The sequence below is a fragment of the Syngnathus floridae genome, chromosome 3 (assembly GCF_059516105.1).
Source record: "Syngnathus floridae isolate MCC-2025c chromosome 3, RoL_Sflo_1.0, whole genome shotgun sequence".
NCBI lineage: Eukaryota > Metazoa > Chordata > Actinopteri > Syngnathiformes > Syngnathidae > Syngnathus > Syngnathus floridae.
In genome coordinates, this window is record NC_142415.1 from 10656379 (window position 1) to 10679204 (window position 22826).

A 22826-nucleotide genomic window follows, 5' to 3' on the forward strand; every position below is an offset into this window, starting at 1 on the left:
ATCCTCTGTTAATCATTGAAAACTCACCTATTTGCTGTTTTTGTGCTCAGGCCAAAATGTTGTGGCATCTTGGTGGGAAGAAACTACAATACAATTAGTTGAGCTTCATGTGGACAAATGAGTCATTTAATATTATCTTGTGGCATCTATAGGCAAATACAAAATACATTTTAATTTACCTGTCTCAATCCACTCACTATATTTACTTCAATGTGTGCATGCCACACCTTTTGAATTCAATAGACAGACACACAAGTTACTTGTACCTCTCCGTTTGTCCTTGAAACTTCAGGCCATGGCTGCAGGAAGGTGCACACTGGTGCTGGAGCTGCTCTGCATCTTGCCTGTCTGTCATGACCAAACTGAGCTTTGATTTCTCAGAAAAAGTACCTTGCGTAAATTCTCACTCCCCAGTCATTTGAATCACAAGAAGGCAGAACTTCACACGAGGCAAGGCACAAACAAGAGCTGCAAACCACCGGGAATTTAGCACAATAACAACACACTAGCTCGACTTTCTGGCAGACATCGACTTAAAAGCTTGCCAAACATCACAGTGCAACTGTACAAACATCTCAAAGCATAGTTCAAAGCAGCAAAGTCAACAAAAGGAAATACCTTCATTGAACTTACCTCAAACCAAAGTAACAAATACAGGAAACATGAAAAACTATGAAAAGCAGGAAAGCATTCAGTTTATCTTCAATTAAAAATAAAAGCATTCCAAAACAGGCAGTCCAACAAGATGGAAACAACGCCATAAAACCAGGAACATTTTGACCAAGGGTGCTATGAAACGCGATTCCAGCATTTATTCATCCTTGATATCCAACTTTTATGTTCCATCTGCAATCACGCTCTTTGTCCTCACGAATAAGAGAATTAAGTATATTTGTGGAATGATTCGGGTGCACTAGTGGGACTCAGTAGTATAGTAGTACAGGACAGTAGTTTACTACCAACGTTTAGTTGCATAAAAGTGGTACGTGTAGTGGAAAAACGTGTTTAGTCTACATTCCGATTTAGGCATAAAAACCGTCCTATTTACACACGTCATACTAAATTTATCAAAGATTTAAATGGAACATCATGACAATTTTGCTGTCACTTCTAATCCCAGCACTAACTGAGGACCTCAGCTGTACTGAATGTTGCAGTGACCTCTTCTGGCCGCCACATGTAAAGACAAATTTACCTTCAACAGGATGAAAATAGCGTTTCATATTTTTTACATTATTGTCATTCATCCTCAACATACGATTATGATGCGGCAAAACAACAGACAACAACTTATTCAGTAATAATTTATTGAAAGTGAAAAATACAATAATAATATACAGTTTAATATACGATAGTGATACATGTTACCAAAACAGCACAATTAAGATCTGTACAGCCAAGCAACAGCAAAACACATAGTAGCTCAATGTATGTAATATATCCACTTGGCAATTGTTTACATTGAATAAGGTGAACTCAATGAATAAGTAAGCAATATTGTATTGTACTTATTTAGTCACTATATAAATGTCTGGAAACGGAGAAGGCAAGCATTGAGTCTCAACGAGGGTCCCAGAGTCCTCTCTTTCTGGGTAAGAAAGTCATGGTGAGACTTTGGCTGTCCTGCTGGTGCGCAACAGGCTGCTGGGAGAGGTTGTTAGTCTGCTGGAGGCAGTCCAGAGTCAAACCCTCATGAGGGCACACGCAATACTGGGAGAGCAGCGTCGCCAAGATTGATTTCATCATGAGCAAAGCAACGTGTTTGCCTACACATGCTCGTGGGCCTGATCCGAATGGCTGGAAGTAACGACGTGGCGCCTGAAGAAGGAAAGCCACTTGAAAGTTATCAAAGAAATCAGTCTAGTTTTATTTCAAGCCAAACCTCGCATATTCACGGTTTAGCATTTGTGCATTTTTTTCCCGACGTTCCTTCCTTTCCTCAATTTGTAAAAGTGTATTGTAGCAGGTTGGAGCCAAGGTACTATGTTGACATGAGCTGAGAAGTTTCTTTGGACAAAAGTTGTGCTTTGATGCCATCTCGCAGATTGTTGATACCAAGGAATTGTGTTGTTGAGGAACTTCATTTCGAGTTGTACCCAAACTTCACCCGATTTTTTCCAGTTGTTTATTAATAATTGTTCTATTATTTTCCCCTCCTGCCATAGTTCATTGGCACCCGAATATCACAAGATGGCAGCAAAACACTACTTAACCCTAAACAAAGATCCTTGTTAACTCACTTCAACATGGTTCCTTGGCTACCAAGAAGCTGCAAAATGGCAGTAAAGCGCTACTTTTGTCAAAACGAGCTTTTTAGCTCACGTAAAGATGGCACATGTGATCTTATTATCACTACTTTTGAATACTATCTGTAGGAGTTCACTGAATTGTGGAATCTTTCCATTGGACCAAAATATGAAACTCAATAACTTCAATTAAGAAAAGGAGGGGCAAAAGCAAAACATGGTGTCTGTATTGTTTCTGGAAAAGTGCATATTTTAAGATGAGTTTTGTCCCTATGAATACATTTGTATTGTAACTCAAGAGAAAATGTCTACTTACATTCTTTTCAAAGTTTTGTAGATTCAATTCGTTGGGTTTGGGGAAGAACTCTGTGCGATGCATGCGGCCGGTGTTCAGAATGATATTTGTGCCCTTTGGGACCTGGTAGCCATCAATGACGTCGTCACACAGTGCACGCCGCATGGTGAAGTCCACCACAGGGTGGAAGCGCAAGCATTCGTTGATGAAGCTCTCCAGAACTTGCAGTTTGTTAAGGTCATCATTTTGCAGGGGTCGCTCACCTAAAAGCAAACAAATCACGAGTTCAAAACTGATATTTTGACTTATTGGCATTGGGGAAAATAACAGCACACATATATCTCAAGCATTCTACAATCAATGTTAATCAAATAATTATGATTAAAAATAGGACGCGTGCATGCACACACGCACACAGACTGTTATAAGATTTCCTGCCAATCCTTACCCATGACGCTGTCTATTTCCTGGAGCAGCTGCAGCTCCACATGTGGATGCTGTTTGAGAAGCAGCAGCATGAAGAAGAGGCTGACCGAAAGAGTGTCCGGTGCGGCAATCACCATTTCCAGAACGCACTGAGTCACGTTCTCAGCGGAAAGCTCGCCACGGTTCTAAAACCAAATGATTATAGTGAATTTTTTTTTGGGGTCCTAGCGTGGTGAACGGGGCAAATGTTTTTGTCCAACCTGTGTGAATATGAGCTCAGCAGTGAAGTTGATGTTGTCTAGTTTCTCCGCTTGCTCCACTTCTCTTCTTTTATGCTCCACGAGGTCCTCAATGGCATGTTGGAGCTCCTGGCTGGAAAGTGAAGCATAATGTGAACATTGAAGCGAATTTTGATGGATTCTAGTCCGATCACGGGACTTACGCTGCCGACTTGTGCCTTTGGTGAATCCAGTCAAACTTAAAGTAGACGTCAGGTTTTATCAGGACTGTCTGCCATGTCTCAAAATACTTTAAAATCTTCTGCATCAGCTCCTTCTCTGGACAACAATACAACATTAGAGAGGCTTGTTTCATCTAAATAAGTGTTCAACAATCTAATACAATCTACTTCAGGTGTCTCGCTAAATGGGTTTTGAAATATTTTCTTCTATTTCATCCTTTTTGGGACTCAAACGGCCCGTGATCATTATGGTGGAGCTGGAGGATTTTTATGAAGCTGTTTACTCTTATGCAAAACGTCTATTTCAGTCGGCCATCGCCTTTTGTTCTGTCAATAAATCATAAACCACAATATGGCCCAGGGCCATGACAACAATATTCCACTTACCATTGAAGGGCACATCCAAGAAGAGTCTATTGGAGATGTCGACCACAGTGCAGCGCAACAGATTGAGGACATCCACGTTTGTCAACCCGTCTCCTCCCACAGCCTTCCTCAAGTGCTCCAGGTGGTTCTGGGTGGAAGACACGCACACCTCCAAGGTCTGGTGAAGGCCCGGCCCTGTCAATGCTGCAACAAAATATCCAAGTTCTTCACCTCCTTTGCTAGCTGCTTATTAACTCAATTGAAGTGCAATGGTTTTACCTTTGGTGAAATAGGTACGTATTTTTTTCCACTGGGTGACATTGTTGTTAAATATAATCCCTCTCTCATTCATCCCGATGCAGCTCAGTCCTAATTTGCTGCCAAACCTTGAGGTGTAATGTCCATGCTTTAAAACGTGGTGCACTGCTGATGCTCTGATAAAGATAATAGAAGAGTTAGGGTTAGAATTAGCAGGAATTCAATTTACAAGATTGAACGTTGCCTATCATATTTTTCAGCAGAATTCCGATTAAAAGCAGATTTTGGTTGTCATGCAAAAAGATTTGTATATATTTATTTTTGTAATGTTCTTTAGCTAAATAGTGCAACTGCCAATGGTTTTTTAATGTACGTTCGCAATATAACTAAATAAGATATTAATGTGCTTGGTAAAAATAGTGTGTGTTTTCCGCTTTATCCTACATGAATTGATTCACAGTTATCTAGGTCAATGTTTTCCAGCCAGGAGGTACCCGCAGGGGTATGGAGCAGCACATTGAAGTGGATGATGTTCATTTTCATGAATCAAGTTGAATCAAGGCAAATAAACTGTTTTTGTTTGAATTTGCTGCGTTTCTGCTCGTTTGGCAAAAAATGTTCAATTATGGTTCATTCCATTACTTGAATATGAAACCTTTACATTTAATTATCTTCCACTCCCAGTTCATTGCCCGTAATTCCCATGAAAAATTTCTAGCAGAAAAAAATTCCAAAATTCCCCCAGATTATTTTCTCATGACATAATAATGATATAGCATTTTACGATGTGAATCGTTGACCTTTTCAGAATTAAGTTGAAGAACCAACCTGCTGAGAATGAGCGTCTCTTCTCCATCAATCCAAACTCTAACAATGTCACCATACTTGTCATTGTAGTAATTGCTGGCTGTGCCTATGCCCGTCCAAATAAATCTCAGGTATGAGAGAAGCGGCCCCAATCCCAGGCAAAAATATGGACCTGTAGAAAAGTAACATAAAGAAAAGTAACTTACTGATTACTGGCTGAGAAAGACACGAGTCATCTTAGGACTCTGTTCCAGATGACCCACCTGGTACTCGACGCTTGTCCATGTGCCCGCAAGCAACCAGCAGCAGGCAGATGAGTAAAAGCAAACTTCTGGTTGCCACGGAAATCCCGATTGATGCCCCCATGGTTGCATTCCGGGAAGCAGGGGCCAGTTCCGCGGCCATCGCTACCACAGTCGTGGTCCGTTCACAAGCAGACATCAGCTCCATAAGAAGGTCGATTGAAAATAAGACGGACACAAATGCTGCAATGAAGCTGCGCAAGCACAAGCGCTTCTTCTTTATAGGCTGTCGACTTGGGTTATGAGCCAGGTCAGGGCAACGCAAAAGCCACAACATGTGTGGGGAAAAAGTAAACAATACACTTGTAACCTTGACGCTTGGATTGAGGCCCGTGTCCTTGCGCATAGGCTACAGTGCAGTATTTGACAGTTCACTGATGAGACGTTGCACTCGCCTCCTTTGATCATCAAATGATTCTGCTTGGAAAAGTCATAAATGAACACCTGCTTGGATGATGATTAGGGAGGGAGGAAGATTTTGCATTACTGTCATTGAATCTTTCATGTAGTTTACTTACACTCGTTAGCTCACACAGGTTGTGGACAGTACACCTGCACAATCGAATAAAATAGAGGTAGCAAAAGCACTCGCACCAGGACTTAAGTCCGTGCAAGCGAAAATAAATGTCTTGTAAATTTGACACCCATTCTTGAAGAGTGCTGCTAATAACCCTGAACATTTTGAATAATTAAAAAAAATCAGCGAGAAGAAAATAAATTAGAATTTAAAATCATAAGAAGAGCAAAGGTTTACTGTGGGCTTTCACCAGACTTTCACACTGTATTTGATATTTTGGCCCATTCCTCCATGCAGATGTTTGTGTGATGTTTTTGGGCTGTCGAAGGGCAACACAGGCTTTCAATACACCACAGATTTTCTCTGGGGTCGAGGTCTGAACACTCGCAAGGCCACTCAATGTCTTTGAAATGCTTTGAGGGAGCCACTCCTTCATTGTTGTGTTTACGATTAGAGTCATGCTAGAAGACCTGCAGCCACATTTCATCTTCGATGCTTTCATTGATGCAAGAAAGCTTTGACTCAAAATCTCACATGGGACCACCTCCATGCTTTACGATGAGTTGAATTGGTGCCAAACATTTTGATATTCTCCAGCTCCTCTTCTGGATCATGCATCTCTGGAAAATGGGCATGGACACATCTGGCACTGTAGAATTTGATTCCCTGTCAAGAAAAGAAAAAAAATCTGGGGATTGGGGTGGTCAGTCATTAAAATCAGGCAGAGATCTTAAAGCTTCGATGTGACTCAGAAGATGTACCCAGGGGCCCTCACCAAGAGGTCAAGGAGCCCTCAAGGGCGAGCGGAGGTTTTATGGAGAGTAACTCCTTAATCCACCTGCATTGGGAGGGAGTTTACAGTTAAGGAGTTTCTAGCGGGCAAGGTGGAAAAGACAAGAACTGTCCGTAAAAGTTTGGAAGCCATTGGAGGCAGGGGAGTGCCTAACAAATCAACATAGCCTTAAAAGAACTTAAACAACTTAAAAGAAACCAAAGAGGTGGGAGTTAGGCAGATAGAATTTTCTAAAGAGCTCAGACAAGGACATAAAAGTTCCTTGATCATAAAAGGTCTGTGAGTTTTGCTATACTTTTGTCGTGCCGAGCCCAGAAGGTCATATCCGTGCATGAGGGCAAAAGTAAATCTAGGCAGGGGCCTGGCCCCCTCAAATAAATGTTGTGCTCCCTCAAACTAAATCCCTCAAACTATATTAAATTTAATATATTTTTATCATCTCATGCATCTCTCCTCCGCTCCACTTAATGTCAAAATTGCTTGGCCCCTGATATATGACATGTATATGTGACTAGGACCAAACAATAACTAATCCATCCATCATCTGAATCTAACGTGTAAGTGCCGATCATGGCGCAAAGCAGGTTAGAAGCGTGTGTGTGTTTGCATTGATGCATTCAAGTCATGCATGTGCGCACGCATGCAGTTGTTTATAGGGTAATAATAATTGGGCCGCCCACACATTTCTTGTGCCCCCCCTAAAGACTGAGGTCTGGTGACGGGTATGGTTGTTTACAATGGGCGCGAAGTCAGAGTCCCAGTGAAGACCAAGGCTTTTTCTCATCTGAACGCCAAATTTAATCGTGGCAATTACAACTGGACGGGAAGAAAGGTTAGAGGTGTGGTTAAAGGGAGTTGAGAGCAGGCTAAAGTGGAGAGAGAAGCTGCACGTACATGCGAAAACAATTCATACTGTAGAGCTTTGCATTTAGGTTCGCTTGTCCATCTATTCCTTAGTTAGCAAACTACCATCTGGGTAATGGAAGATAGGGAACAGACAGGAGGTAGCAAAATGATTCTGATGATTGGACAATTCCAATGACTGACTCAAATTGTAAAAATAAACAAAAAAAGGTGATATCCAGATCATTGCCAAAAATTGATGAAACATATTGAGTTGTTCATTGAAATGTATCAATATCTAATATTTATTTATATTCATATTAATATTGAAAGAGTAACAGCAAAGAGTGACAAAGCCTTTGCTGTTTGGAGGAAAAATGCCTTTGTTTTGTTGTGTATAAGTCAGCCATCGCCCACTCTCGTCCAAGAATGTGTTGTGTTCAAGCGGTTGACTGTGTGCTGAGACCCTGATGTGATGGCAGCATTCCGCATGATGTCAGAGACCCAGATTGTTTTGCATGATCAACCAATGCTCCTTATGAGCAGATGTTAATATAACCTCCCCCTTTTATCTTGAGGGGTCAACAAGCACATTTAACAGTAAATTGCTATAAATATATCAACATTGAACTATTTTTTGCACAATAACACACAAATAGATTTTTGAAATTACTGTAATTTCCTGGACTATGAGGCTAAGGTTCATAATTGCCGAGATATGCCACATGATGCTGAAAAGCATAGCTTTTGTCGAAGCAAAGTTTCTAAGTTCACGTCAACGAACAGTCGTTCCTTGACGCAAATGAAAAAAGCATGTCATAACAATAACGCATCTGTGAAGCATTTAAAAATATAAAGACTTTTGTCCTTGTCTGGAGGAGCAAAGCGTGACATCATAGCTTAGTGTTTGAAAGAAGATAAAGCCAACAGCTGCATCTCAGGAAGAGTGGAGGAGGGGCCATAGCAGGACCTGCACTGTGTACTGTACTTGTATTAGTTAGCTACATTTCACGGATAAACTATTTGGGATGAATTTCATCATCCATTATCATCCATCCATTTTCTTTAGCCCTTGTCCTTATTGGGGTCAAGGTTGAGTGAGAGCACATCTACACAAATAAAAATGATGATATTTTCCCCTTATTCTTCCAGTAATTCTGTTTAGGAGTCTCAATACTATTGTCCACATTGTATCCTTAAAGTGCACTCATTTATAAATCCACTTTATGATGCATGTTGTGCACCTTATATGCACGCGACCACGTGTTATGGTTGCTCTTTTATGTGTTTTTGAACATTTTGCCCCCAGCCTCAACTGTCCTGAAGCACCATGAATAAAAGGCAGAAAAGAAGAGAGCCCTGATGTGCTCTTAATGCAGCATGTGTGTACACATGTGCTGGAGGGATTCAAGCTGGTCAACAACTCTCTGTCGGTGACCCACAGCTTCAGGCTAGAATCTGCTCCTTGAAATCCAGAACCTGAAACCAACTGGAATCTTGCACTCGATGCGTATGTGTACAGTATGTGAGTACTTTTATTATAGTAGAAAAATATTGGGATGTTTTTAACCCTTAGCATTTGGTCCAAATTTGTCCTCAAATTCCTCTGATCTATCCATCCAGCCATCTTGAATCATGAGGTTCAAGTCAGGATCATTCATTCACATAGTTTAAATAGCTCTCTGTCTGTACTGCAGGCAACAGGAAGTAGCCACTTTTTCACTGTCAAGGATGCATTCAAGGCCTCCAGCAACTATGGCAGACCTGTCATTTTCCCACAGAAACGTCACTTTTGTGGCCCAAATGGAAGCAATTGAAATAGGTCATTGTCACAGTTAGTGGATGGAGGCTGCATGAATTTAAGTAAGGGGGGGCATGGCTTGCTGGAGGAGAGGTCATGAACTGACTTGTGGAAAAGTCCACTGCAATTGTTCATTGACGGGATGTGAGTTTTCTTTGGTTTTCTACTGACATAATCCATTCAGCATCATTAAGAACACACTCAATTTGAGTGAGACAACTGTCAAAGTAATACTTTCATTCTAATCGACAATGGTTCATTCTTTTCTGTTCACCTTGACTGAAAGCAAAGTTCACTCCCCTTAAACTGAATCAAAAGAAATAGTATGAACTAAATAGTTGAGATGTTGAAATGTCTTGGTTTTAAGTGGTTATCATTTCTTGGGTGGGAAAGGCAGAGAAGGAAATGTTGAAGAAAAGGAGGAAAAAGAAGGAAGATGAGGTAGTTCATGGGGAAGTAAACAAGGTAAAAGGAAATGAAATAAGATTCAATCACGGGAAGCATAAGACAAGGAGAACACGGTGATCAAGTGGTTAGCAAGTGTGCCTCACAATTCTTGGTTTTGGTCTGAATCTCAGATCGGAATCAAGGAAAAAAGTAAGAGGACAAAAATGGGTTGTTGATGATTTAGGAAGGGAAAGAAGTATCATTGAGAAAAAAAAAAAAGTTCGATTGAAGAAAAAAAAAAAAGGTCCACGGTCTTGAATGAACTATAAATCACAACACATTACTCTGCATGTTCCACTACAATGTACAATATGCAAGTGCTTTCATGTGTGTGTCTGTCTGCCCACGGCGATGCTCTAGAATGGACTGTGCTGAATATAAATCAGGTGACTGAACAGGCGGGGGTTTCTTCCCAGACAGGCCCAGAAGATTGTGTCATGCCCACTCCTACATAACTGGTTTGCATGTACTCACACACATCTCTACACACACCCACTTGGCGACTGGGGAGCAGCACAACAGGCGCTGTATTTACCAGCCAGCCTTCACATAATCCAGACTGACTTTTTGCTTAGCCCCATTGGAGTGCTCATCTCATTTGTGGTAAGGAAGGACTACTTTGTTGTGGCTTTAAATATTTCTTACCGATGCTGAGTTGTACGGGTGACTCCAAGAGAAGAGCTGGGGACACGGTAACCATGTGGATCCCGACCCCCAGCATGACTCGCCCTCAGCGGCTGGTGCTCTACGGGACGTGCGTGCTGGCCTTGTTAAATTCTGTGGGCCTCCTGGTGCTTCTGGTCCAGCAGAATCAACAACATGTCCTTCTGGAGCAGATGGAGGCCAGGCTGAGCCAGGTGGAGCAAAGCTCAGTGGTGGAGTTTCTCCAAGAGATGCCCAGAGAACGAGCTCAGAGGAATGTTGGCAAACCGCGGTATCAGTACTCCAGAAACAAGAGGAGTGATGCGCTCCAGCTGGAGGAGGAGCAGGAGAAGGCATTAGAGGGGACACAAGAGAAGGAGGTAGGGATGGATGAGGAGCAAGAGATAGAGCAGGAACTGGAGATGGAGCTTCACCAAGGGGAAGATGTGGACACTAGCCAGCAGGAGGTCAGCCAGGAAGTTGGGCAGGAAACTGAGTTGAAACCCAGGCACAATCGAAAGCACAAGCATCGTCATAACCATCATTACCAAAAGGAGGGCGTGCACGATGACATGATGACGATGCTCACGTACTCCATGGTGCCGGTAAGATGACATACAACTGGATGGATGAATGAATTAGATAACATTTTTTATGTTATTACTGATATAGAAATATTTGGAGAAAAACTAACAATTTTTTGTGTGTAAAAACAAGAACATTTTGTATTATCATAATAAACCATTTAACATGTTTTACTGTTTTGTTTTTTTTTTTACTTCATGGAGATAAAAAAAGTAATTCCATATAAAATTTGAATGTGATAGCAGATATTTTGTTTCGGTTATAAGACATGTTGATGATACCATTGTGCTAAAATTGTGAATCCACTTCTACCTACAGCCTTATTCCCTCTTAAATTAAATCTTCTTTTCTTTCCCTACTAGATTAAATTGTTGATCGACATTTGTAACAGCACCAAAGGAGTCTGCTTAGCCGGTACAGTCTGACCCATACGTACATACATTTTATTTACCCTTCATATAGTCTAACATTCCTCAACTGTTTGTTACAGGGCCCCCAGGACCACCAGGTATGTGGCATGCACGTAAAGTATATTGCGTATGCACGCTCCCGTTCAGAGCCCAACATTGTTATGTGTTACTTTAGGTTTGCCCGGTGCAGACGGCATGCCTGGCATTAATGGAACGGATGGCATTCCCGGGGTGAATGGGCTTCCCGGAGCTGATGGTAAACGAGGGAAAAGAGGTAAGGGTGAGGTGTTAGTATTAGGCCTGTCACTAACTAATCGTTTTATAATCGATTATTCTATTGCGCAATTACTTGGGTAATCGGCCCATCAACATTATGTCCCTAAAATCTACATTAGACTAAAGACCTACGTATCATAAATGAATGAATGAATTATCCAGCCGTGACTGTCACGCTGACCTTTATTTTCCTTTTACATTTCACGTAATAAAGGTCACGTCAGACTTGCAATCGATAACTGCTTCATGATGTGTTGCTAGAACAAGCTTATGTTAGTTAGTTAGTTAGTTAGTTAGTTAGTTAGTTAGTTAGTTAGTTAGTTAGTTAGTTAGCTAGTTAGTTGGAGAAGCTTTAACAAGCACGAGTTTAACCGAGTTTTAATTACAGTTTCGAGGAAGCAATTTTTGTGGTCGACTTAGAATTAGACACTTATTTTTCCCTAGCCCTAATATTTACACACCAGATTATATTCGAGTACCTGATGACCATCCTAATGTAGGATTTCTGAATCTATCATCAGGAAAACAAAAATCTAAATGACCTCATGAGGTCATAAAATACATTGATGTAGCCCAATCCTGACAAATCCATGAATTGTTGCAAAAAGTTTCGGATGAGTGTTGTTTTGTTGAGTTTGAGGGATTACATGATGAGCGTTAGGTTTATTTTGGAACAAAGGAAACTGCTTTGGTGTATGTCAAGAGTTTCTGGTGTGAGTGAGACTTTTTTTGGGGGCTTGAGTGAGAGGTGAATATTATTTTAGGCTCATACTTCATATCAATCTCTCCAGTTCACAAGAAGTTTAAGAATAGTGTTGAAAGCCTTAACACTGTCTTGGTCGTCGGTCACAGGTGAAAAAGGAGAGCCGGGAGAAAGGGGAGAACAAGGAGAGCCGGGGGAAAAGGGAGAGCAAGGAGAGCAAGGAGAGCCTGGCCTACCTGGAGAGGATGGTCAACCGTCCAACGATGTCATCATCGAGGGTGAGTCGCGACGTGTTGTCACTTATCATGATCCCTGAGCTCTTGAATCTTTTTGTGCAGGTCCTCCTGGCCCTCCCGGGCCCCCTGGACCCGTGGGTCCCCCTGGACCTCCAGGACCTCAGGGGCCCACAAGAACGAGGCATCACAGAGCACACCTGCAAGCAGCTCAGACCATGGGTGAGGGGAAATAGATGACGAATGGGTGGATATAGACAGACAGAAAGACAGACAGGTAGACATACAGACAGAACTAGACAGATCGATGGAAAGATCATTTAAGGGGGTGCTTAAGAGCTATTTGCCATTTTAAATAGGACTCTTTAATTCCTCTTGTTAATGCTTCTTCTAGAACAATTGTACTCAATTCCAAATGATGATACTTCGTTTGTGAAGACAACTGGGAACCTCCACGAGAAGGCATCAAGGAGGAACGGTGCGTTCAAACCAGGGTTGTAACAATTTAGGATTTTTCATTGTACTACATTTTTTACTTTGTTTTATTTTTTTTTATTTTAGTAAAACCAAAATATTTCAGATCAACCTCAAAAGCCTATGTATGAAATTAATTGACAAAGACAAAAAAAAGATATCAAAACAAGCGCCGTTATTTCTTGAAACCAGGGTCAGATCAATGACTCGCCTGATTTGATCGGCCATGATTAGTTTTTTTAAAATCAACAAAAATCGCTAGATTTTGACATTTTTTTTTTTTTTACACAGCAACACATGAGACAAAAACAATAATATTCACCCCCCTTCCCAAAACAGTGGATGATTTTTCTTTGTTAGAAACTTAAATACTAAGGGACAAAGTAATAAACTGTCAAAGGTGCTGTCTGTAATTCCTATCTTTACTGTAGTAATCTTAACGGGACCCCCCAAAAAAAGCAGTTATTGTATTCATATTCATCACAACATTTTTAATTAATCTGCTGATTAATCGGTAATTTGGAATTAGAATCGGGATTGTTGAAAAAGCAAACTTCATATCTATCGGGCTCCACTTGTAACTTCCATTTTGTTGTCCCCTCAGAGTGCCTGATAAAATCTTTGATCAACCCAAGAAATGTGTCAAAGATGGAGAGCACATTTGGAACATGGATGAAGGACACTGCCGTGGTCAATGACGAACGCGTATGGGTAGCAGAACACTTTTCGGGTCGGTTGGACCTTTGTTGGCCTCACACCGTTGACCAGATATGCTTTGAACAAGAAATAGTAACTGTTTGCTCACAGGTCGTATGCTGAAGGAGTACCAGAGTATTGCAGCGTTGCAATACAACAACAGTGACATGGTGAATGTTCGAAAGTTCTACCAGGGGTGCGGTCACACAGTACACAATGGGTCCTTCTACTATCAGATTGCTGGCACATCCAGCATTGCCAGGTAAGCAATGCCACACAAACTCATGGAAAGCCATTTGAACCCTTATTCCAGATCATACTAGTAGTGATGGGAAAATGAAGCTTCAAATTTGCTTAATGAAGCAATTGTATTTTTCGACTCCTCTGGATGGCATAATTGGCTCGAATGAAGTTCAAAGAATGCCAAGTCAGTACTTTCAGTCTAGGGTTGAACAAATAATGGCATCTTGACGATTAGAAAATGACAACTGCTTCATGAAGCATGAATTTGAAGCTTCATTTTCCCCATCATTACCTATTAGTAGCCTAAGACAACTACATGTCACTTGTGAGGCAAACTGTGCACAGCACATCAAATAAATGTGATTTAAGCGTGTTATTGTTCAAACTGTGTATAATATTACAGTGGATTAAAATAACATTAAACATAACATTTTAGTGTATTGATGAAGACTTACACCTGTATTTTTAGGTCATTTTGGATGTACTTTGTGAGCTGAATATTACTTGAGGTTTTAAAAAATGAGTAGCACTGATGTTTAATGCATACTCAACGAGTTGTGTTTCGTGACAGATTTGATTTGGACACAAAGAAGCTTCGCACACTCATTGTAGATAACGCTCTCTATCACAACCTGGCTTATCTGCTGCATAACTCCAAGACCTACTTCAAACTGGCAGCGGATGAGAACGGTCTATGGCTGATTTACGCCTCCAATGTGGATGAGAGCATCGTGGTAGCCCAACTGGACCAGAAGAGCTTCTCCATCACCTCCTATATCAACACCACGTATCCCCGCACTAAGGCTGGCAACGCCTTCATCGCCTGCGGGGTTCTGTACGTCACGGACACCAAGGACGCCAGGGTCACCTTTGCGTATGACCTGCTGAAGGGCAAACCAGTTAATGTAACCTTTGACCTGAGGCCTCCAGGTGGAGTGCTGGCTATGCTCTCCTATAGCCCCAAAGACAGACATCTGTATGTGTGGGACAACAACTACGTCAAACTCTATGTTGTCCACTTTATCTCCGATGAGTGACATGCAACACAGCTGATAATCAAACTCTTGATTTTTTAAAAACTATTTTCAAAGCATATAGTTAGCTCTTGGAAAAGACTTATATGAAATATTCTATAGGGGATTAGGACCAGGGATGCAATATATGCAAAATAATCACTGAATTAAATGTTCCAACCAGGCATAATGGGCCTGTGTCTTAAACCTGTGGCACAAACATTAAATTATAGGGGGGCTTGAGATACGAGTGACTTGATTTTTCCGAGATACGCACAGTTGTTGGGCTGCTTTTTTTTTTTGCCTTGAGTTGCAAACTAAAATTCTAAGTAGATACGAGTGCTGTATGGTTGAAGATTACTGTTGAATGGTTCAAATCAGCGGATTTTGACAATTTGAAGTTAAAAAATGGCTCTAAAGGATGACTCAATTACTGAAATAGTTGTTGATGAATCTAATAGTCGATTAATTGTCACAAATAATTGATTCATTTTGAACACCTCTATGACCAATGCTGCGTTTGTTGCAGTGTTTGACTGTGTGAGTGAGAGGAAACAACAGGAGCGTTGATGATAAACTGAGACGGATCGTACCAGTAAACCATTTAATGCTCTTTAGCTGGCTAACTACTTCCATACAGCCATACATACACACTTCTGGGTGTATTGCTCAAAGGAGCCGGCCTGCTTCCCCACCACAAATACACACTCCCCACATACCCATGTCACACACACACCAAAATATTTGAGTGTAATTTTCCTGAATGAAAACTCATGGAAAAAAATCAAAATTTAGTTGTGCAGGCTGCAAAAGATAAACGGCATTCCCATTCATTTCAATGGCTAAAGTTGATTTGAGAGTGTGGATATGAAATCTCTCTAGGCACCACTGGAGTACAAGAACAGTTCTGTTGTATTGAAGTTGAATGAATTTTCATTTAATCTTTCAATATTTATTTTGCTGCAATTTTTATTTAACTACCCCCCCAATATTTGAGTGTTAGTGTTCAAACTTTGTGTAATGTGTCTTGCAATAATATAGAATGCAATTTTTAGGTAATAAAACCCCCACTTCTTTTTTTTTTTATCAACACAGCTACTATATATTAATGCGGGTCATTGAGGTGGTACTTGATATAAAATGTTCAAGCACCACTGTCAAGTACAATCATGATTTGTGTAAAAAGTACAGTATTTAAATCCCAATCTCAGTGTTTGTTAGGTAGATTGACATTCAGGCGTTACTAACAGATATTTTTCACAATTTATATCAAAACAAACGATCATCTATACCGAGTTTTTTAAGCTATGTCTTGCATGCTTTTATCTATACTGTATGTATTTGATGTCTTTCTTTATATCCTGACCTGTACATAATGTATACAATAGTGATTTGTGATGGAGCAGAACTGGAACATTATTTCGAGGGACAGGAAACATCGACATAATGACAACATTGCCAAATCCCCAGATGAAATAAAAATAATTTATTCACTTTACAAAGGTAAATCTCACACCATGACCTGTTCTTTCTTTCTGGCATCAGTGCCTTTGCAAGCACCTGCCCGTGATAGTTTGTGTTGCCGTGCATGCATACACACTTATATACACACACACACCAGACACCAGTGGGGTCACTGGTAGAACACATACAATACACATAGTGGGCGGAAATACGGGAGAAAAACACAAAATCTGTTTAATAAATACCTAACGTACACCTAACAAAAGTTACAGCTAATTCAGCCAGTATGATACAAACCAAAAATAAAGAAATGCTTTTATGTTTGTACACGCTGCTGGGATACTTCATATGTATATATATATATATAGAGAGAGATATTTATATCATTTATATATTAAAACTATTTCAAACATTTGACTACTAGGCCAAATAAAGCCAGACATTCATTTGTACTTAACAGTTTCTTCTTCAATAACCTACCGGTATTTGAGATAAATCCTTTTAGTGTCGCCATAATTTGAGTGCAAGTATCTATTCTTTATGGTTGAACAGTAAAAACGACTACCGAGATAACACTTTAAGACAATAGACTGTGTTGCACATCTCCCAGTCAAGTCAGATACAGTAAAACCCCTTACATTCCTAAAATAAAAGGCATTAAGTTAAACGCAGGAATTGTCAACCAAACAAACACATCAATAAATAATAAAATTCAATTATTAGAAAAAAAAGAAAAAAAAAAAACCTACAACAGAAGTCAACATCATCTTGTGCAAAAAAATATACCAGAAGTAATCTTTCGTGTTTCCGCTGTGGGTGACTGATTATGGGGCAAGCAGACGGATGAAAACATTGAAATCACAGTCACGAGAGTAAAACATCATCTTCCCAACGGGAATGTTCTAGCAGTGAGGCTGCCGCACAAACAGGCAATTGAGGGCAGGTGGGCACACACAGCAGAGTCAGCACACGCGCACACACGCACACAAGGCCAGACCAGGACAGGTCAGTGTCTGCGAAAGTGGGGGATCACTACAGGAGCAATGCAGCATAAACTCTTCCATAAGGGCTGAGAAAAAGCCAGGCATAAAAGGAGGGAGGAGTGGAAACAAAAATTCAAACTAAAATGTTGATTCACACTTTGGATACCACTGACTTAATAACAAACCACAGTGCTGCTTACAGTAGATGCTAAGAGAGAGTTCAGCTGTGGGCACAAAATGACGACAGTTACACACGTTTTTTTAAAAGTTTTGCCAGAGTACTTTTAACAGAGCACTATCAATAGACCTGTGATTGCACCGCGTAACGAGAACAGGACATGCATAGCTTCCCTAGGGACACCTTCTAAGAGTAGAGATTCTTCAATAAAATGACAATAAATCTAGCTTTAAAATCAAGTATGTTACCTTATGCTTGATACTTTTGCTTGTAGCCTTTGGGAAAAACACATATTTGCAGCTCCGTTTGTCACTCAAAGGTGAACTTATGAACACGCTGAAAGATGCCCAAGTACGGCAATCTTTTGACCAGCTCATCTATTAGTCTAAGTGTTGGTGATTCACCCCCCCCTCTCTCTTTCTAGTTCCTCTTTGGACCTCTAAAGTGGAAGAAACTTACAGGACGTCGACCAAGCTGCTGGGGATATTGTAGCGGTCGGGGAGGACCCTCATCTTCAGGGTGCCGTCCGCCCCGCAAGTGAATATGCGATTACTGGGACGTGTTTCCACCTGCATGACGCCGGCGCCGATGTTGCGGAAGATGGATTGTTTGGCGTGCTCACTGCCAAAGGAGTGCATCAACCCGTGGCCAGCCAGCTTCCACACCTGGAGAAAGATGCAATCCATACAATTAGTTTATCAAATGCATTCTCCTAATTGAAATGAATTGAAATGAAATCCACAACCAAAAACAAACTAGCACCACACTGCAAATACCTTCATATTTGTGGTCCAACATTTATAACTTTGCAGAACATATTCTTTGTTATTTGCTGAACATTCCAAAGGTGCTTTGTTTGTGTTGAAGTCATTGCTTATTCAGATTGCCTTTTTAGAGTCACTTCAACTTGCAAAACACAGTAGCATTGGAACATTTCGCATCACGATGAACATAGAATACTTGGTATTTGAAAAGTTGCGTGGTTTTGGCAAGTCACCTTCATGTTGCCCTCGGCAGAGCCAGTGACAAAGAAGTCTTCGAAGGCGTCCAAAGCCAGCGCCTTGATGGCTGAGTCGTGGGCTTGGAAAGTATGGAGCAGTTGTCTCTGGCGGATATCAAAGACGCACACAAAGCCCTTTCGGCCCCCAGTGATCAGTAGTTGCTGTTTAGGCGCATACTGCAGTACAGTGGCTCCATTCTCGTGACATGGGAAGGCTAGAGGGACAAAAAGGAACAAATATGAACGTCATGATAGGAGCATGTATATGGAACACCGGAGTCATGTGTTGAGATGCTTGGCTTTCTTACCGTGGACCATGGTATTGCTGGGTGAAATCAGCGTGTCCCACAGACACACATTTCTGTGGAAACGCAAGATCACTTGTGTCACTGTATACTAAAAAGGGAAGGAGCAGCAGCGCTGAAAAAAAAAAACTTGATGCTGACCTGTTATCATTTGACTGTCCAGCAGTGGCGATGAGGCTCGAGGATGTGATGAAAGCAAAATCTCCGCAGGTCTTTGTGTGACATTGCCAACTCTGCCGGCGAGATTAGCAAAAGTAAATGTTGTTCAAGAGTGTATCAGGACTACCCTTTCATCTTATTTGCGGTCATTTTGGGCCATGGAGAAGAATCAGGTTTGAATTTAAGAAGTGTCAAGTACCTGACAATATATTGCACAATATGCAACCTCAAAACTGAAACTTTGTAAAAATTAAACAGCTAAAATTGGAAACATCATACTTCGAAAATCCCCACCCTTGGAAAATGTCATTACCTTAACATAAACACAACTACGATGGTGCAACATAAGGAAGTGAGGAGGTGTCAACAAATTGCCAGCACAATGCCTCCAGGATTTAAGTAACAGGGGCATAAGGATGGTGAACTCACCAGGTAGGGTTTGGGGTTGGATGATGTTTGGTTGACTTGCCACAGGCTGAGAAATCCCTCTCCGTCAGCGACTCCGCACTAGAGCAATCAGAGCAACGTCATCAGACAGACAAAACAAAGGCAATGATGTTGCATGTATGCATGTGCGCGGGTTGCACGTACCTTGTTGCCCTGGGAGTTGAAATAGAGTCGAGTGACACGAGCGTTGCCTGCTTGTCTGAAGCAGATGAGCTGCTGAGGTCTGTTCCATTCAAACATTCTCACACTGCCATCCTGAGCTCCGGTCATGTCTGATACAAAACACACACATGCATAAGACATGACCAAGATAAACTCAAGTGGAAAAAAAATACTTACAATACTGATATATGGGGTGGGAGGTCATTCTCTTGACGTTATTAAGATTTCTCTTCATGATCTGGAAAAGATAAACGAGACACCAATGCATAATGGCAACTAGGCTGGCTGCAACAACCCTCACCTACCAAACCCTTCTATCTTGCAATCTGCATCATAAGGCACATATTTATCAACATGGCGGGAACGAGGAGAACCCAGGCCGGATGTAAGCGTGACGCAAAGCTGCACCTTGGGCTACAGGGCTGTGAGAGCGGCCGCTATCAATGTCTCTCTCAGTAACGCAAACACACTCGCTGCCTGTATCAGCCAGCATAGACTCAGCAGGCCAGCTGTTTAGGCGGCACATCTTTGTTTTCCTACACATTGATAAGAAATGAAAATACAAATTTCTCAAAAAAATGTGCACTGGCCATCGATGAGTAAATGTATTTAGCAGAACGACTGCCACCATGGAAAGCTCTTAAGCATTTATGCAATATCCTTGATATTAATATTAAGGTCATACAGTTTCACTCAGACACTTACTTGGTTACAGTCGTGAATGTGAATAATTTTTAAGATTTATAAATGGTATAAAAATATATGGATGTGTGTATGCGTGTATGAGCCTGTACCACGCTGGCCCCCATGCTGGTCTGCCCACTGCCCAGCCATGGCATGGATGCGGACACGGGGATCTGCGGTGGCGCAAAGGGACCAGAGCTGGCTTGGGCAATGTTGGTGTGAGATGATTTGTAATCCACGTCGTCAGAGCTGCAGAAACGGTGCACACTTTTACAATTCTAACAAGTCGTTTATCATAGCATTAAATAAGTCGTTTGAAGGAAACGTCAGAATTAGTCAGACCTGCGTGACTCCTTATCAAAGTCCTCTCCGATCCAGGTGTAGGGTTGAACAGCCACCAGCGTTGACACATCAACTTCCTGGACATCATGGGTGGAGGCCAGCACTATTTCATTTGAGTTCGCCTGGCAAAGAATGCGAGTAAGTGGGGGAGACAACCAAGAATGGAGTGAACCAAACAAAGGGTTTTCTCTCATTTCCAAGAAAGATTGTGAAAAGCAGTACCTCCAATGAATATAATTACTCTACTTGAAGCCACTTTATTCAAAAGCATCAATGTTGTCGATGAAGGTCTCTTTTAAGCACTCTACTTATCAACATTCTGAAGCAGCTTGACGGTTCTTTTTGTAGGCCAAATAATTTATAAATGATTTGTGCCAATTGCCAGGTACTCGTTTATGCTCCTTTTCACCACTCTAATTTCAAGCACCAATGAGACGCAATCAAATAAATATAAATCTGGGATCGGTGGAGCCTTATGGTATATTTTGCCAATACATAAAATTCACCCAGGATTACACATTTTACCTTGTTGATTGCAAATGCCATGATTATGTCCGACTCCTTGTGAATGATTTTTGCTTTGCCTCCCGGGTAGCCCAGATCTGCCTCCACCTGGATAAATTAGGAGAGCAGATAAAAAGAAGGTTCAACAGTACACATTAAGAGGACTTTTAACACAAACTGTTAATTAGTTAAGAATTTGGATGGAGAAATCAACTCAGCTGCAGCCATCAGCATATTTTGTGGAAGCAGCATTAGAAGAGTCAAGTTAACAAGAAATGAGTAGTTTGAGAAAGATCTGACAAAAGTATCAGAGGTGGATATCCCACACAGCTCTGACAGTGAGCATGCAAGTTAGTAATTATATTTTGTGTGCCACGTAGAGGAAGCTTAGATGCTGTTGTCTCCAAAGAGTGTGAAACATAAGAACATCCATCTGTTATTGGTAGGAATTGGATGTGAGAGTGGAAAACACAGACATCCCTATGAGGGGTTAGGATTAGCCTAGACTAGATCATATGCTTGAATAGCTGCGGGAGCAGTCATTATCAAGCCAAGCTGGAGAGCAGACATTCACCACACCCAGTATATTTCTTAAATGTTGCTCCTTCAAGCTTAGCCATCTAGTAGTGACTACCACCAACAGTCAGAAGGACAGACAAAGCTCGCCTGGTGATACTTGGTAATACTACTACCTTGTTGGGACCGCTACCTCCAGCTACGCAGTTTGGCCTTACATGGTCCGTATGGTTGTCTACAGACTACACAACACACATCAAGGCGTAGAACACACCAACACAACACAGCACAGTACGACACAAAACCCATGCACACACACAGAAAAATAAAACATGGAATGAAAAATAAAATTCAAAGAATGCTGAAAGGATTTTTGAAGCATGAAATATAGTCTGAATGTATTCTATATGAGGCCACCTCAGAGTGTGCACTCAGGGACACTTATCTGTCTATGTGGGTAACCACACAGTAATGAGCAGTTCCAGACATCACAAAAGTCACTTAACTGTCACGTACTTGAAGTTGTCTCAGAAGTCAAAGCAAGGATAGTATCAATATCAACAGATAAATGCTCAGGGCCTGAATTACAAATGGTTTGCACACGTAACGGGCGAAAACGTGACTGCTCACGGCAAAGAGATGTTGAAACTGATCTCCTGGTGCTGCGTCTAACTAAATTGCACAATTGGAGCGTAGTTCATTTTGCGCATTCTCTGAAGATTTTTTTCAAACAGACGAATTTGGCAAACGGAATGCGATTTATCAAACTTAATACAAATCTTTTGGTGTGCTTCCAAATGTTCTATTGTGAAAACCTTGGGAGACATCTCACTTGCAAAATCAAAGTCTCCCACACTTTTACATCTGTTCCCAACAGCGCGTGCAATCGGTTAAACTAACTGAACACTCTATTCATGGCACTTTTCTGTGTAATAATTTACAATACCATTAATGGATCAACTTCAAGGAGTGTTGGTCCGAAATGATGCCCCACAAACACGACATTACACATGCCTTCATCCCTGTGCAAAACAAACAAAAATCCCAAAAGCATGTAATCAGCTGACCTCACTCTGCTTCCTTTTCTTGGTAAAGATGTAACGAATTAAGGTCTCCTGAAGAACTTCCTGTTTGACAAGAAAATGCCACAGGCGTCGAGCTGGAAAGGACTGATGATTTTTTGTTCTACAAGACAATAAATTTAAACATGTCAGAATTATCAGAATTAATGAATTCTCAGGTCATC

The 22826-nt window shown here is 41.2% G+C and overlaps 3 protein-coding genes across 5 annotated transcripts in view; 1 reads left to right on the forward strand and 2 right to left on the reverse strand.

Moving 5' to 3' along the window:
• Window positions 1-1290: 1290 nt before the first annotated feature.
• Window positions 1291-10917, reverse strand: cyp19a1a (cytochrome P450, family 19, subfamily A, polypeptide 1a). Its single transcript, XM_088371629.1, has 10 exons — window positions 10207-10917; window positions 5122-6343; window positions 4880-5030; window positions 4073-4227; window positions 3815-3997; window positions 3410-3524; window positions 3228-3339; window positions 2990-3152; window positions 2563-2804; window positions 1291-1818 (listed from the first exon to the last, which is right to left on the reverse strand). Exons 2-10 carry the CDS (start codon window positions 5504-5506, stop codon window positions 1561-1563), a joined length of 1764 nt encoding a protein of 587 aa, XP_088227755.1. The 5' UTR covers window positions 5507-6343; window positions 10207-10917; the 3' UTR covers window positions 1291-1560.
• Window positions 8913-16344, forward strand: gldn (gliomedin). Its single transcript, XM_088371628.1, has 10 exons — window positions 8913-10808; window positions 11151-11202; window positions 11279-11296; window positions 11374-11472; window positions 12327-12455; window positions 12516-12632; window positions 12805-12888; window positions 13489-13614; window positions 13692-13842; window positions 14395-16344. The coding sequence occupies exons 1-10, from the start codon at window positions 10209-10211 to the stop codon at window positions 14858-14860; spliced, it is 1842 nt and encodes a 613-aa protein (XP_088227754.1). The 5' UTR covers window positions 8913-10208; the 3' UTR covers window positions 14861-16344.
• The window catches only part of dmxl2 (Dmx-like 2), a 29195-nt gene continuing 22668 nt past the window's right edge, over window positions 16300-22826 (reverse strand). For 2 of the 3 annotated variants that reach the window (XM_088371624.1, XM_088371627.1), the window contains 12 exons: window positions 22648-22765; window positions 21757-21822; window positions 21086-21172; window positions 20561-20682; window positions 20329-20467; window positions 19712-19772; window positions 19517-19644; window positions 19355-19432; window positions 18908-18999; window positions 18770-18822; window positions 18459-18676; window positions 16300-18126 (listed from right to left, as the gene is read on the reverse strand). In XM_088371624.1, the coding sequence (XP_088227750.1) occupies window positions 17917-18126; window positions 18459-18676; window positions 18770-18822; window positions 18908-18999; window positions 19355-19432; window positions 19517-19644; window positions 19712-19772; window positions 20329-20467; window positions 20561-20682; window positions 21086-21172; window positions 21757-21822; window positions 22648-22765 (1372 nt within the window). In that variant the 3' untranslated portion in view covers window positions 16300-17916. The remainder of the gene's footprint in view (window positions 18127-18458; window positions 18677-18769; window positions 18823-18907; window positions 19000-19354; window positions 19433-19516; window positions 19645-19711; window positions 19773-20328; window positions 20468-20560; window positions 20683-21085; window positions 21173-21756; window positions 21823-22647; window positions 22766-22826) is intronic. The other variant, XM_088371626.1, reaches the window with a different exon arrangement.